At 40.8% G+C, this 14,787-nt stretch overlaps 1 protein-coding gene across 6 annotated transcripts in view; it reads right to left on the bottom strand.

The window, feature by feature from the left end:
• Positions 1-14,787, bottom strand: part of PPARGC1A (PPARG coactivator 1 alpha) — a 647,743-nt gene that overhangs the window by 19,562 nt on the left and 613,394 nt on the right. For 5 of the 6 annotated variants that reach the window (XM_027047192.2, XM_027047060.2, XM_053217507.1 and 2 more), the window contains 3 exons: positions 1,637-2,552; positions 941-1,045; positions 662-782 (listed from right to left, as the gene is read on the bottom strand). In XM_027047192.2, the coding sequence (XP_026902993.1) occupies positions 662-782; positions 941-1,045; positions 1,637-2,552 (1,142 nt within the window). The remainder of the gene's footprint in view (positions 1-661; positions 783-940; positions 1,046-1,636; positions 2,553-14,787) is intronic. The other variant, XM_053217509.1, reaches the window with a different exon arrangement.

Below are 14,787 nucleotides of genomic sequence, written 5' to 3'. Positions count from 1 at the left end.
GTAGCTCATAAGAAATGTGGATGTGTCAACTACCCGGTTAGATGCTGACCCAGCACAAGTAAGAAATGATGACTTTTTAGCAAATCTTCATCTACCGCCTCCTTTAAATCTAACTTGAACCCGGTCCCTTCCCGCACGATCCAATTCTAACGTCTGCAGAAAAGACAAAAACTAAAAAACCAAACACGGGCACCGCCTCATCTTCCACTCACAAAAGCCGCAGAGGACGGTAAGAAAAACCCATCTTCTGACCCCGATGGAACCAGTCTTTGACTGAATAAATCCCTGCTCCCTCCATTTTGGAAAACAAAAGTAGAGAACAGCAACGAGCTTCAAGATGAATGAGGAACGTGAAGTCCGAATAGGAACCTACGCTCATTTACCATGTTGCTTCCCAATAATCTGCATCAAGAGGGATTGGATGGGGGACCCACCGCTGTTTCAAAGTCAACAGGCTGAATGTTGCATATTCTAACAAAGCCTTCGCTTTAGTTTATTTTCTAGTCTACAAAAAAAAACAAACAAAAAAAAAACAGGTGGAAGGGAGGGGAAGGGAAGGGAAGGGAAGGGAAGGGAAGGGAAGGGAAGGGAAGGGAAGGGAAGGGAAGGGAAGGGAAGGGAAACCCTCCCTTAAAATGAAAGTGAGCTCCCAGCTGCTTACAATTGCCTTCTGCCTCTGCCTCTCCCTTTGTTTGGCCCTTTCAGACTCCCGCTTCTCATACTCTTTGCGGTATTCTTCCCTCTTCAGCCTTTCGTGCTGATATTCCTCGTAGCTGTCATACCTGAGAAACATAACTTCATCATTAAGTCAACCGTCAACCGCCTCCATTTACCCAAGCAAAACGAATCATGATCGGGGGAGGGGGCAGGGTTCGAGCTAACACGCGTCATCTAGAGGAGGGGGTGAGAGGAGCAGAAGGAAAATGACAGGCACTCTCACCTGGGCCTCCGGCTGTAGGGCGACCCGGAACGTGATCTTGCGCACAGAGGAGAATTTCGGTGCGCGCGGTGTCTGCAGTGGCTCGACTCATAGTAGTAGCAAGATCTGGGAGCGAGAGGAAAAACAGAGAGGGCATTTGCAACCGCCGCTTCACCCCGGTTTACTGGCACGACAGAATAGCCCCCGGAACACCGTGTGACAGAGAGCGGCTTTTTCTTCCTAGCTACTGGTGAGATTTCCCGGTGGCGGTTTGTGATGGTGTAGTCAGCTTAGAGGTCTGGGGAGTGATGTGTGTTTTCCCAGCCTCTCTTATTGATGCTAACGCCGAGCGCCAGTCTGGTACAATGTCAGCTTTATCTCGCGTGGATCTCAACTGTACTGGCACAGGGCAACCCTCCAGGTAATGGAAAAAGTTAGGGGAGCAAGTAGGTTTCTTACAAATTGCTCTCTGTGATCCGACTGGCTCAAGCCACTGTGCTCAAGGCTGACAGATTTAAGATGAGGAGGACTGTCTGTGTGACAACATCCTCGTTTGTTCCAGAGGCACTGGGGATGCGGTGTTGAGGGGCCGGGCTGCCTGTGGGTTGCGAGTGCGTGTTTTGGTTTTTTGTTTTTTTTTTTTTTTTTTTTTGGTTGGTTGGTTGGTTTGTCTGTTTTTTGGACCTGACGCTCTGGGGTGGGTGATGACAAGGTTACCTTGAAGAGGATCTACTGCCTGGGGACCTTGATCTTGACCTGGAATATGGTGATCGGGAACACGACCTGTGTCGAGAAAAGGACCTTGAACGAGAGCGCATCCTTTGGGGTCTTTGAGAAAATAAGGATTTGGGTGGTGACACGGAATCTCTACACGGAGAGTTAAAAGAGGAGCAAGAAGGCGACACATCGAACAACGAATAGGATTGTGTGCCATCCCAAGGGTAGTTCAGTTTATCACTTTCATCTTCACTGTCATCAAACAGGCCATCCATGGCTAGTCCTGAATTTATAAACATAGGTAGTTTGGAGAATTGTTCATTACTGAAATCACTGTCCCTCAGTTCACTGGTCTTGTCTGCTTCGTCGTCAAAAACAGCTTGACTGGGATGACCGAAGTGCTTGTTCAGCTCAGCTCGGATTTCCTGGTCTTGGAGCTGTTTTCTGGTGCTGCAAGGAGAGACCTGCTTGCCCGCCCCCGGAGTCTCTCTCAGGTAGCACTGGTCTGAATCTGTGGAAGAACAAATCTGCCCCTGCCAATCGGAGGGGGCATCTTTATATTCTAGTTGTCTAGAGTCTTGGAGCTCCTGTGATATATTAATGAGTATTTCCGTTTTGGAATTAATCGACTGACAATAGTCATGGTCACCAAACAGCCGTAGGCTGGGCCGCTTGGCCTTCCTTTCCTCGTGTCCACTGGTGAGCACGGAGGTCTTGCTGAGTTGTGCGTACAACTCAGACTGCTCGGGCCCCTTCTTGGTGGAGTTATTGCCTTGGGTGCCAGGAGGCTCACTGTACCTGGGCTTCTTTGATGGAGGAGGTCCCACAGTCTTGCAAGAGGACTTCAGCTTTGGAGAAGTCCTGAAAGGGTTATCTTGGTTGGCTTTGTGAGGAGGAGTAGTGGGCGGAGTTAGGCCTATGGGAAAAAGAAGGAGGGGGGTGGGGAGAAAGACAAGAGATGGAGATCATGTGGTTAAATGCCAGGACAAGTGTTCCTAACTTCTCCAAGGCTTCAGACAATGGCGAGAAAGAAGGTACACGAAATTCATGCAAGACCTGAAAAAGTACCTCTCTCCCTGTAAGCCCCTGTCACCAAGAAAAAACAGATTTCACTACTGGCAGGCGGCAGTGAAATCTGTGATATTTTGTGTTTTAAATGCCAATGCTAACAGACCTGGCCTCCCAGAAAACTCGAACGCCTCCCTACCGGCCTCCACGGGCACCAGGCATTACCCAAGCTCGCATTTCCAAGGGCACCGTGCGTCTGCCTTATGGAACATTAACACAGCACGTTCCAGGGGCATCACAGAATAGCTTTGGTAGCCTTTGTCTGCAAGGAATTCTGAGGAGCACACAAGTGGTTCAGAAAAATTTCCCCAATTGAGGATCACTACCCAAGGAGCCCCAGAACTCGGCAACTTAAAAAAAAAAAAAAAAAAGATGGGATGACAGCAAATGTGGGGCAGGGTGGGAAGGACACAGACAACTTCAAAGGAAGTCCAGTAAAACACGACAGATGAAAGCAGGGAACCAGACAACTGTGCAACTTGACGGCAATGATTCTTTTGTCTCCACAGTTCATTAACTTAGTAAACCATGGCTAATGTAGGTATAATACTTTCTTGTAAGCATAACTAATACATTCTGTCTAAAATATGGTTCTGCAACAGAAACCTAAATGAATAAGAACACTAAATATTGCAGTGCTAGTGGACCATTTTATTTAGAGCACAACATCGGGGCGGGTTAGGAGGCTGAAGGACTGAAACGGACCCAAACTCCGGCAACCAACTAATTAAAAAAATAATAATAAAATAAAGGGAGACCAGAGACACCCCATCGGTTGGTGTCTTTCGTCCTTTTCTACAGAAGAGCAGAAAATGCCATCAGATGGCCATAGTGGGAGAGTCTGTGAGCTGTAGCTGCCTCCACTATGTTTCACCCCTGAGAAAGTTCTACTCATCCCTTCACACCGAGGAAGGATAATTGGGAAATGGCTCCAGAGTTCAAGGAACTTTGAAGAAGGGCACGCTAGGGTTCAAATGACTTTACGCTTACAAGGGAACATTTGAGTTTACAATCCATTTTCTATTCGGGAGGCTGGGTGAACGCTGTTCAGCAGAGTTCAAGTCTGCTAACAAGTCTGGGGTTAGACTTAAGGCAACTGCACATTTCAAGGAAATGGCAGAAAAATCTGACTTTGCTGGAGAAAAGGGAAAAAAATACACACACACACACACACACACATACACACACACACGACCAAGTAGGTCACAGAAAGCCACATGCAATTTTGGTATGAACAGGAAGATACTGCCTCTTTTTCCTACTTTGCAATAAAAATATGGAAGAAATTAATATTTCCTGTATAATAAAATATTTGACACCACTATTTGGCAATTTTTAATTCTGTACAGCTAAAGCTTTCTAAATGAGGGGAGAAAGGCTACAAAAATGCAAAGTAATGTGACTTTGGAAATCCACCCCAGAAAAATTCAGAAAGACAGGGGAATACAAACACAGAGAAGGGACCCAGCAGAGTCCCAGAAAAGCTCCCTAGATTAGCAGGCACCCCCACATGCCTTCCGTACTCTTCATTTGAAGGTAATAGGGAGGTGACATATTATACAATGAAACCTCCATGTCACTGAGGCACACTCTCCTTTTGTCCCCTCTTTCATGGACAGGTATGCCTTTTACTCGCTCTAAGAGATTCTTATGTATTCAATCTTTCTCTCTCTTTTTCCCCCTTGTTTCCTTTACCTTTCGCACTGCCCCGTTTCTAACACTCATTTCTACCACATGCTGTCTTCAGTTACCATTACAACAAATTTAAAGATACTAATGCTCCTCCAAAGAAACGATAAATTCTCAGATACTTCTCACAGGAGGCTAAGATGCCCAAAGAAATAATGATGAATAATCTCTCTTTGCTCAGCCAATAAAAGTCAAATATTGCAAATGACATAGCCTTTGAATAGGGGAAATGACATTCGACATCCTAAAATCCAATTCCATAAATCTTCTCGTGGTTCCCAAATTAGAGTAGTTGTTACATTCCTAATAATTTATTGCCAGGATCACTCGTTCGATATTTATCAGATAATGCTCTATATTCTTGCTCATCTCTTTTTTGAATGTATAGTTTATCTTGTCTTTCCAAATAGATTATATGCTGTTAGTAGAATGTTGCTTGGGCTTATTTGTGCAAAAATTCTTCTACTTTTTTTAGAAAAATTTTTCTAGATTCTCCTTTAGTAGCGGGTCTTATATTTCAGTGGCTCAAGAATACCTTGGGAAGCTGGTCAAACATTTTTAATGAGGTGGTTCATGGGCCGCATATGGAGAGCCTCTGTCCTGTCATGTCTAAGTAGCACATTGCCTTGTTCTCAGGTGTATGTATTTTGACTGACAGTCTAGACTTATAAAAAGAAACCCTAAACTTCAGAAACACCAAATTAGGCCACTATTAAAGAGAGACTAGTTCTAAAAATAGCTCAGCTATCTAGGGATTTTAAATATAGAAATTCTTTTTAGTCTTGAACATTCGAAACCCTTGTCCTAGTACCTAAGCTCATTATCACTTAAATAACTGATTCTCAAGTTGCTCTGGGGAGTGGGGACACCCTGCTGGTAGTTTGTTTGTTTGCTTGAGTTTTTTTGTTTTTGTTTTTGTTTGTTTTTTGAGTTAAAAACAAAGCCTTTTCCCTTCTGCACATTTTGGAGGGCCTATGGGGGTGGAGCAGACATTCACTGGGCTTGTACTCTGTGCTGGGTAAGACACCAAGATGCTGGTATTTTAGGGACTTCGTGGTTCCTTTTAATAAACGGGCAATTCCCTAAAACTTGAAGAAAGCATATGTTCTTGCATATGTGCGTAAGATTTCCGGAAACACTCCGAGATAACCAAATAGACCCCACGAGGGAGAATACGAGGGGTAGAAATTTCTGTTGGCACTGCTTGTTAAAAAAAAAAAAAAAAAGTAATACCTGCTTCATGGATGGAAGTTATTTCAGGATTAGTGAGTAGGTGGGTAAGGGAAAACAACTCAGATAATTCCCTAAACTTTTGTACTGTTTACTGAAATATCTTTATTCAGAGAATACCTCCAAGCAAGACTGGGAAATCTCAAGGATGCAACCACCAGTGCCTAAGTGAAAATCTATTTCCAGATATAGTTGAGACCTAAAGCAAAACAAAGCAAAACAAAAGCATGAGAAGCACTGTATATACTTATATATATAAAATAGTGTCAAACTTTCAAGAGCCGCTGATAGGACAGAGACCCCTTGCCGCACCTGAACTAATTGGATTTCTCCCATTTCCCCACCCAGAACTCTGTCCCCTGCGGGAGGAGGGCAGTCAATACTCAATTCCTTAATGCCACTACCTTTGCTCATCTTCCCTCTAATGGCCAGACTCTCAATTTCACCCCACAAGCTTAAATCAACAGGGCTAATGCCTCCCATAACCTCCGGATTATTTCCTGTGTGTTGATTTTCCGGGGAATGTGTACATTTTGGTGTTGACAGTACAAGGTATATTCCATGCTCTCTCTTGAACTTAGCAGGTTTTGACAGATTTATGTGAGGACAGATGGCCATTACAGGCTGAAGGCTGACAAGAGGCAGTTCAGAGCATTGCTAACACACTTGCACAAACTCTCAGCAGTGCAGCACTGTGCAGAATGTAATTCAGACTATAGCTTTTTTATTACTGCCTATTTTCTTTTGTCAAAAGAGCCTGCTGTGCAGAGCAACAAATGGCTGCTATTACCCGGAATGTAATGGGTGTCAGACAAATCACGTAACACAAACAATCAAGAGTATGTAGGTCATATTTCAACAGAGCACAACCTTAGCAATATTTATGATTACTGCATTGAAATGTGTTCTATAATAAACAAGTACCTCTGCATCACTCACACTTAGGCACTTCTGCAAAGCAAGTCTGGGGAAAGTGGTGCACACTCCACAGTCATCTTTTTAAATAGCCCTTTTATTTAAAAAAAAAAAAGTCAGAGACAAGTTTTGTTTCGTTTTTCATTATGGGCTATAAAACGATTTTCTTTGAGGAGTTCTCTCTTGGGTTTGTTTGTTTAATTGCATGACTCTGATAAACGGTGACTCCTCTGTGTTTTGCGTGTTCCACTGTCTACGCAGTGACTTCAGCAGGGTTTTGCTTGTTTTTTGTTTTTGAATAGTTTACAGTATTTTGCAGAACCTAATGCTGTATCTGTGCCTTGCCTCGGAGTTTCTTTGACGGTGGGATTTCCCTTAGGCCACATGTCGATTCAGATATTTCTTAAGGACAAACAGTGGGAAGATGAGGTTCTCATTTGCTTCAAGCCTTCCCAGAAAAAAAGAAGGACTGGGCAGAGAGGCGTGTGGCTCCTCCTACCCATATAATCTATGCCTCAAGAATCTGGAGATTGTAGGAAGGGCTGACACTCAGTATGAACTGTGACTGCTCTGCCAGTGAGAATATTTTGTTAAAAGAGCTGCTCCTGTGCTCTCACCCACCCCCAACTTCCCGGAACTCACCGGAGCCCCAGAGGAGCCAGCCACAGAAGTGTTAATGCTTGCACAGGGGAACATCCCACACCCTGCCCAGTACTCTGGCTGCCATCAACCCCGGCTGGTCTGAGGGCCAGTGCTCCTGACTTTACTGCTTTTTCAGTATTTCCTACATCACCCCTGATTCCCAGAGAACAAATCGGCCTCACGGAAAGCCTTCAGAACATTCCTAGGACATGTGCCTAATTCCCCAACTCTTGCTCATGGAAGATGAAGATACTAATTGGTTCCCCTTGCACTTTCCCACAGAGCTGGGGCAGGAGTAGGGATGAGGGTGGGGGTGAGGGGGTGACGTTTCTGGGAACGTCGATCACCAACTCCCCCCACAAGCTGACGTGGGAGAGGAAATCACTGTGTTATTCTTGGCTTAAAAGAAATTTGGATAGTATTATTTCCTGAAAAGATAACAAAGGAATGATCATTCCAGATGTTGGGTCAAGAAGAATGAGATCAAAAAAAGAAAACGAAGAATGGAGTTGAAATATGAAGGAAACCCCTGACAGTAAGAGGTGCCAAACACTGGAATGGGCTGTAAAGAGAATTTGTGGGGTCTCTCTTTCTTGGAGTCTTCAGGCTCAGTAAAGGATTATATGACCTGTCAAATCACTTTCCAGTTCTCTCATGCTATGGTTTTCCTTTGAAAACTACCAACTACTGCTCATATTTGGCTTTGGTTCATTTCCCCAAAGATAAGTCACATACAAAAGAAGTACATACCAAAAGCGTACAGCAAATCTATGCTCTCTGTCAACATTCTGTCCAGCAAAACATATTTTTAAATGGGAAGTCCAAAAATGACAATATAAAACTCTACCTAGGGGCATCTGGGTGGCTCAGTCAGTTAAGCCTCCGACTTCGGCTCAGGTCATGATCTCACGGTTCGTGAGTTCAAGCTCCACATCGGGCTCTGTGCTGACAGCTCAGAGCCTGGAACCTGCTTCGGATCCTGTGTCCCCCCTCTCTCTCTGCCCCTCCCCCACTCACACTCTGTCTCTCTCTGTTCTCAAAAAATAAATAAAAATGTTAAAAAAAATAAAACTCTACGTAAAAGAATAAGAAATGACAAACTGATGGGTTAATGAGTGGGTTCTTTTAAGAACAAGTCCACCAAAGTTCAGTTTGGATGTTGGCCAATTTAAGCCAAGGGAAAACATACAGTGAAAAACAAATGACACCAAACACTTGTCCTCTATCATCAAAACCACGAGGAAACTGCAATACCAATGGAGGAAAATATTGTTAAGACCTAGTGCGTTAGGGTGATGAAACTGCTGATTATTTTGTTCTTCCCCTTCCCCCTAATTAGTTATAAAATAGCCATCTTGCTTTTTATTACTTCTACAGAAATAATTTTAAAACCGGTTCACGTGCACATGTACACATACATACATGTGAAACTTGGGGGTCAGCCACTTTGGTCCCTAACCAAATTCCTTTTATGTCTTCTGGCTGAAACCATCATCCAGTTGAGCTGACATTGCCTTGCCATTTCCATTTCAGAAACAAAAAGTCTAGCACTCTGAAAATCTCCATATGCAATAGATTTAAATGCCTTCTGCCAAAAGAGCATTCTCTCCTCTCATCTTGTTTTACTAACAGCTATTTTGAAATCAAATTAGTTTTTACACCTGTAAAAAAGAAGCGTTTTTTTTTTTTTATCAGCCAAAATGAGCTAGTTTAGGACAATCACAAAGTCAGACCAGCTGGCAATACCTAATAAAGCAAACTTCCTGTCTCATCCCTCCTGTTTCCCAAAGACTCTGCAGATGGGGCAGAGGGATTTTTCTGGAGGTCTCAGAATTTTGTTGACTCTTTACATCTGCACGTAAATGTTTGGAACATGTCCCTAAAATTTGAGAAAGTAAAGAAAAAGGAAACACCAGAAGGTCCTGGGCAACAGCTTGATCCATTTCCTTGGCCATAACGAAATGGATTAAGCCTGTAGACCAAGGATCAACAAATCAACAACATGAATGTTTCCACCCTGTCCACCCCCTTGCTGCACCAACGGCAGACATCACTAATTGGTCATGACATTTTCACTGAATACAGACTTGGCCTTGGAATCCTCCTCAACACAATGCTCCTGGCAGCCAATACCAATCAATGACACTTGGCAAGTGAAATGAAACCTATTTAACATAACACATGTTGACTACTATCTTTAAAATTCACGCTTCAGGAAGGAGACATCATCTCTAGTTGGACAGACATGCTTTGAACCCAGGGTCCACCACGAAGCCAGTGTCAACATATAGGTTTTTCCTCAACCATGAAATGGCCAGAGAATCAAAAAGATAGTATATATGACATGCTTACTAGGGAGTGGCTAATCTCCAGAATGTGTAGGAATAATAGAAGTAGCTATTATTGACAGAGTATCAGGGAGGAGATTGTTCTTCCTTGACTTGGTAAATCCATACCCATACCAAAAATGGTATATGCTGAATTTCATATTAGAGAATTAGATGGATTTTGCCACAAAGAGAATATGTAACTTCATATGAGTGTGCCAAGGAGAAAACAACATGAAGGCCAATGAAAGGGAACAGGTGAAGATACCACAAGTTGAAAAGATGAGCGACAGGGTACAGACACCTCGGCAGATAAAATTAAGGCAGAATCAGTAATTAAATACCTTATATTTATTGAATACTTATATATGCTGGCACTGGAGTAAACCTTTTTTCACATTTTATCTCAATCCTCAGAGAGACCCAATGAGATACTGGTGCTGTTATTATCTTCCTTTGGTGCATCAGGATCCTGAGCCTTACAGAAGTTAATTAAAATGACCAAAGGCCATATTGCTAGGTGGTAGATCCAGAATTTGAACTTGGGTTTATCCAATGTCAGAGCCAAGGTTTTGCATAACTTCACTAAGCTATGCTGCCTGCTTTCAGAAAATCATAGTAGACTACTTTTATTTGGAGCTTTGCTGCTTATAAAGTTTTAAAATTCGGGTTGAACGCACACAAAATTGCCATTTTAGGATGTCAAAAATGGTTGAATGCTGGCAATTTTATTTTTCCAACCTACATTTTAGTCCTTTAAGTCAGACAGTAATTCGATTGGGGGATTATAAGTATGATTTTAACATTAAGGAAACTAAGACCCAGAAAAGATTAAGGAGAGAGAAAAGCGTTTTAGCAATTAAAAGACGAAGGGGGAAAAGCACATGGCCCGTCTTGCAGTTCCTTACTGATGTCACTGCCCATGCCAAGTTCAGTGTTACTAAAACATCTCTTTGATTTCCTGCCTTCTTGCTTCTGCTCCATCAATATCTTCTCCCCTTGGTCCCCTGGGCAGTTCAAGTCTGATACAAATATTCCTCTCCCTCAGGCTCCCCCAGTCAGTTTTGCCTACAGAGAGCAGGGTTCCTTCCACACTCCTTTCCATGGATCTCCTGGGTCCTTGGCTAATGATATCACCTCAATGCTTCCTTTGGTCCTTGAACCCTCTTTGTAATCCTTTTCAATCTTCTGCGCCGTCATTGTATTTAACTTGAAGCAAAGTGACTTGATAACTTCTTTTCTCCCTTCGGTGATTCTCCTGAGCTGTAATCAGTGTGCATCACATCCTCCAAAGGCTACTATGCAAGAAGTTTTACTAGAGATTGTTTCAGGAGATGGAGATCATAACCATCGCATACGGCAGAGCGTTTCAAACCCACAATATCTCTATCCAAAAAAAAAACTTCCTCACATCCTTCTGCAGTCAAGTTCCAAACTTCTCTTCCTAACCTCCTTCTGCCTGCTGCAAGCTTCTCCTCAGTCCCTTGTTTTCCTGGAGCTGTAAATTCTTTCTAGTATGTAATGCAACTTGACCCCACCTCACTTTCTCTAATTTATCTTTACACTTAAAACTACCATGCTCAAGAAACTAAAAACCACCCCCTGGGCCCACCTTTCTTAGAAGATAACAAAACATGAGAGGTAATAAATATTTCGCCTTCATGCTACTTGTCCCATGTGTGTTATTTCCCCAACAGACTATAAGCCCATATCTTTTTTTTTTTAATGTTTATTTATTTTTGAGACACAGAGACAGAGCATGAGCAGGGGAGGGGCAGACAGAGGGAGACACAAAATCCGAAGGATAAGCTCACATCTTAAACACAAGACTATTGAGCAGGCCAAGTACAATGCTTCATGCTTTGTATGGATCAGTCTCTAGGCTTTATATTTGCTGTACATCCACTGAGACCTATCATATTGCAAGCACAGAGCAGGTATTAAAAATGTTGGTAAACTGATTTTCATTGTACCCAATAATCTTTCAAAGCACCAAGAAGAAAGGATTTAAACCAGTCAGACAAATTCTGATTCACTGACAGAAATAAATCCACTGTGTATATTTTTAAGGATTCTAAATATGTAAAAAAAAAAAAATGTATCTTCTATAAATCGCTACTTTTCTCTCAATAGCGTGGGCTACTAAACTTTCAAAATGATAATTAAATTATTTAAAGTTAAGTTCCTCTCAAGAAGAAAAATGCTAAAACTTTTGCAAGGAGAAAAAAGAAGTGCTTTTTTTTTTTGTAACACCATAATCTCACTAATAGAAGGAATGCAATTAAAGTGACATTCTCATATATACATGCGAGCAAAACACTTCAAAAACAAAGATACCTAGGGGCACCTGGGTGGCTCAGTCAGTTAAGCCTCCGACTTCAGCTCAGGTCATGATCTCACAGTCCATGAGTTCGAGCCCCGCCTCGGGCTCTGCACTGACAGCTCAGAGCCTGGAGCCTGCTTTGGATTCTGTGCCTCCCTCTCTCTCTGAACCTCCCCTGTTCATGCTCTGTCTCTCTCTGTCTCAAAAATAAATAAACATTTAAAAAATTAAAAAAAAAAAAGATACCCAATGCCAGGAAGGATGTAATAAAGCAAGTATATCCATGGAAGGATATCCATAGGGCGATAAATGAAAGCACTTCTTTTGGAAAGCAGTGTGGCAATCTATACAAGAAGGCCCTAAGATATTATATCTTTATATTCATTATTAAAAAGTACTAAGAATTTGTTTTGAGACAATAAGATTAAATTTATGAACAGAACCAACAAAACCCACAAATAATCCAATTAAAATGGGCAGAAGACCTGAACAGACATTTTACCAAAGAAGACCTACAGATGGCCAATGGACACATGAAAAGACGCATAACATCACTAAATCATCAGGAAAATGAACATTAAAACCATGGTGAGATATCACCTTATACTTGTCAGAACGACTCGTATCAAAAGACAAGAAATAACAAGAGTTGGTAAGAAAGCTGAAAGAAAGGAACCCTCGTAACTTCTGGTGGGAATGTAAGTTGGTGCAGCCACTATAGAAAATGATATGGGGGTTTCTCAAAAAATAAAAAATAGAAATACCATCTAACCCAGTAATTCCACTGTTGGGTATTTACTCAACAAAAATGAAAACACTAATTAGAAAAGATATATGCATCCCTACGTTTATTACAGCATTATTTATAGTAGCCAAGATATAAAAGCAATAGATGAATAAAGAAGATATAAAAAATATACAGATAAAATGGAATATTACTCAGCTATAAAAAAGGATACAATCTTGCCATTTCTGAAAGCATGGATGGATCTAGAGTGTCTTACGCTAAGCGAAATAAGTCAGACAGAGAAAGACAAATCCCGTATGATTTCACTTATATGTGGGATCTAAAAAAACAAAACAAAACAAAAAACGAACAAACAAAAGCCAGAAACAGATTCACAAATACAGAGAACAAACTGGTGGTTACCAGAGGGGAGGGAAGGGGGGGGCGGGGATGGGCAAAATAGGTGAAGGGGATTAAGAGGTACAAACTTCCAGTTATAGATATGTCATGGGGGTGAAAAGTACAGCATAGGGAATTAATCAATAATATTGCAATAAACTTGTATGTTCACAAACAGTAACTACACTTATCCCGGTGAGCACTGCATAATATATAGAAGTGTTGAATTACCATGTTATATACCCGAAACTAGTATAACATTACATGTCAACTATACTTCAGTAAAAAAAAAAATAAATTCGGAGCAAACATTTCTAATGCAGTGCTATTTCAAAACAGTGACACTTTAAAACAACCAAAATTTATAATAGGAGTATGATGAAACAAATTCTGACGTACTTACTAAAACTAATGTCATACAACACATTAAAAGCCTGATAGTAAAAGGCCGGTGAAGATATGAAAATTTCCTATTAAAATGCTAACTGAAAAGTCAGGATGCAAAATTATATATACAAAATGACTATGGTATAAATATAATGTATAAAATTATCCATAGGGAAAAAATACTATGGATAACTGTACATCTTAGAATTACAAATAACTTTTCTACTAGTTTATATTTTTGACATTTTTACAAGAAGATTAAATTATTCATAATATAATACATAATACAATAATAAAAATGTTTTAACAGAAACCTGGGTGCGGGTATACACGGTGGAAGCTTTCTGAATCCTCTTTGGAACAAAGTAACTGCCTTTTACAACATTCTGCACACTCATATTTAATAGATTCAACTGAGTTCTTATCATGATCCACAGTAGTATTTCCCAAACAAGGTGATGTCTATTATAGTGGTAACTGGAATTATGTAAGATAATAAAATATTACGAAATTGAATGACCTATACGAAAAATAGTTTCCATCAGAAGAACCAGTAAAGGTATCCCACTAAAAGAAGAGTTGTCAAATAAGTTGTAGACAGGTGGTATTAGAAACACTGGGAAAACATGGGAAATGATTATTATTATTTAATTATGTGAAAATCATAAAAATCTAGGATGATTTTGCTCTCAGGCTACAACACAAATATCTTTAATTCTTTTCCTTTAAAAATCAAGAAATGAACAGTGTATACCATCTATGATACATTATTAGTGCAGTTTGTGCCAGAAAGATGAATGGATTGACAGTTAGAACATTAAAGTTGAAAGCAAAGGTCTCTGTGTCTTATACAGAAAATTTGATACTTGAATGTTTCTTTATATGATTTAGGCAAAAGTAAAATGACAAAGCTGTATACTTTAATCAACTTTTTCAACAGACCCACCAAATACTCATTCCAAATGGTCAGATAAGAAGGTCTCTGCTGCGTATGATACACACACATAAAAGCTACTTATAGGAGTAATTATAATTTATTTAAGAAATGATGTAAAGCATATGCTTTTAAGCGAATCTATGTGCGCGTGTATGTATGTAGGCATACAAAGAGATGTTTACATTTGCATATGTATATGTCTGTATACACACACATACACACATAACATATATATAAATGCCATGAATTCAACTAATCTACTGCTTGACCAAATCATGCGATCATGCGATAGACCTTTTCGTAAGGAGGTAATTTAGCAAACTCAAAGTGCGAAATTAAACTTAGCAACAATGACCATGGTGCATATAGGCACTATAGTTCTGGTTAAAGGAATCTTGTTTAAGTTACTGTTCCTTTACCCTTATCAGCAATGGCCAGAGCCAAGGAACTTCTTACTCAGACAAACCTAAGATTCACTTTCTGGTGTAGTTTAAGTACCTCCACATA

The sequence above is a fragment of the Acinonyx jubatus genome, chromosome B1 (genome assembly GCF_027475565.1).
Source record: "Acinonyx jubatus isolate Ajub_Pintada_27869175 chromosome B1, VMU_Ajub_asm_v1.0, whole genome shotgun sequence".
Taxonomy (NCBI): Eukaryota; Metazoa; Chordata; class Mammalia; order Carnivora; family Felidae; genus Acinonyx; species Acinonyx jubatus.
The sequence above is the reverse complement of the archived record's forward strand: the minus strand, read 5'-3'. Positions and strand labels throughout refer to the sequence as shown.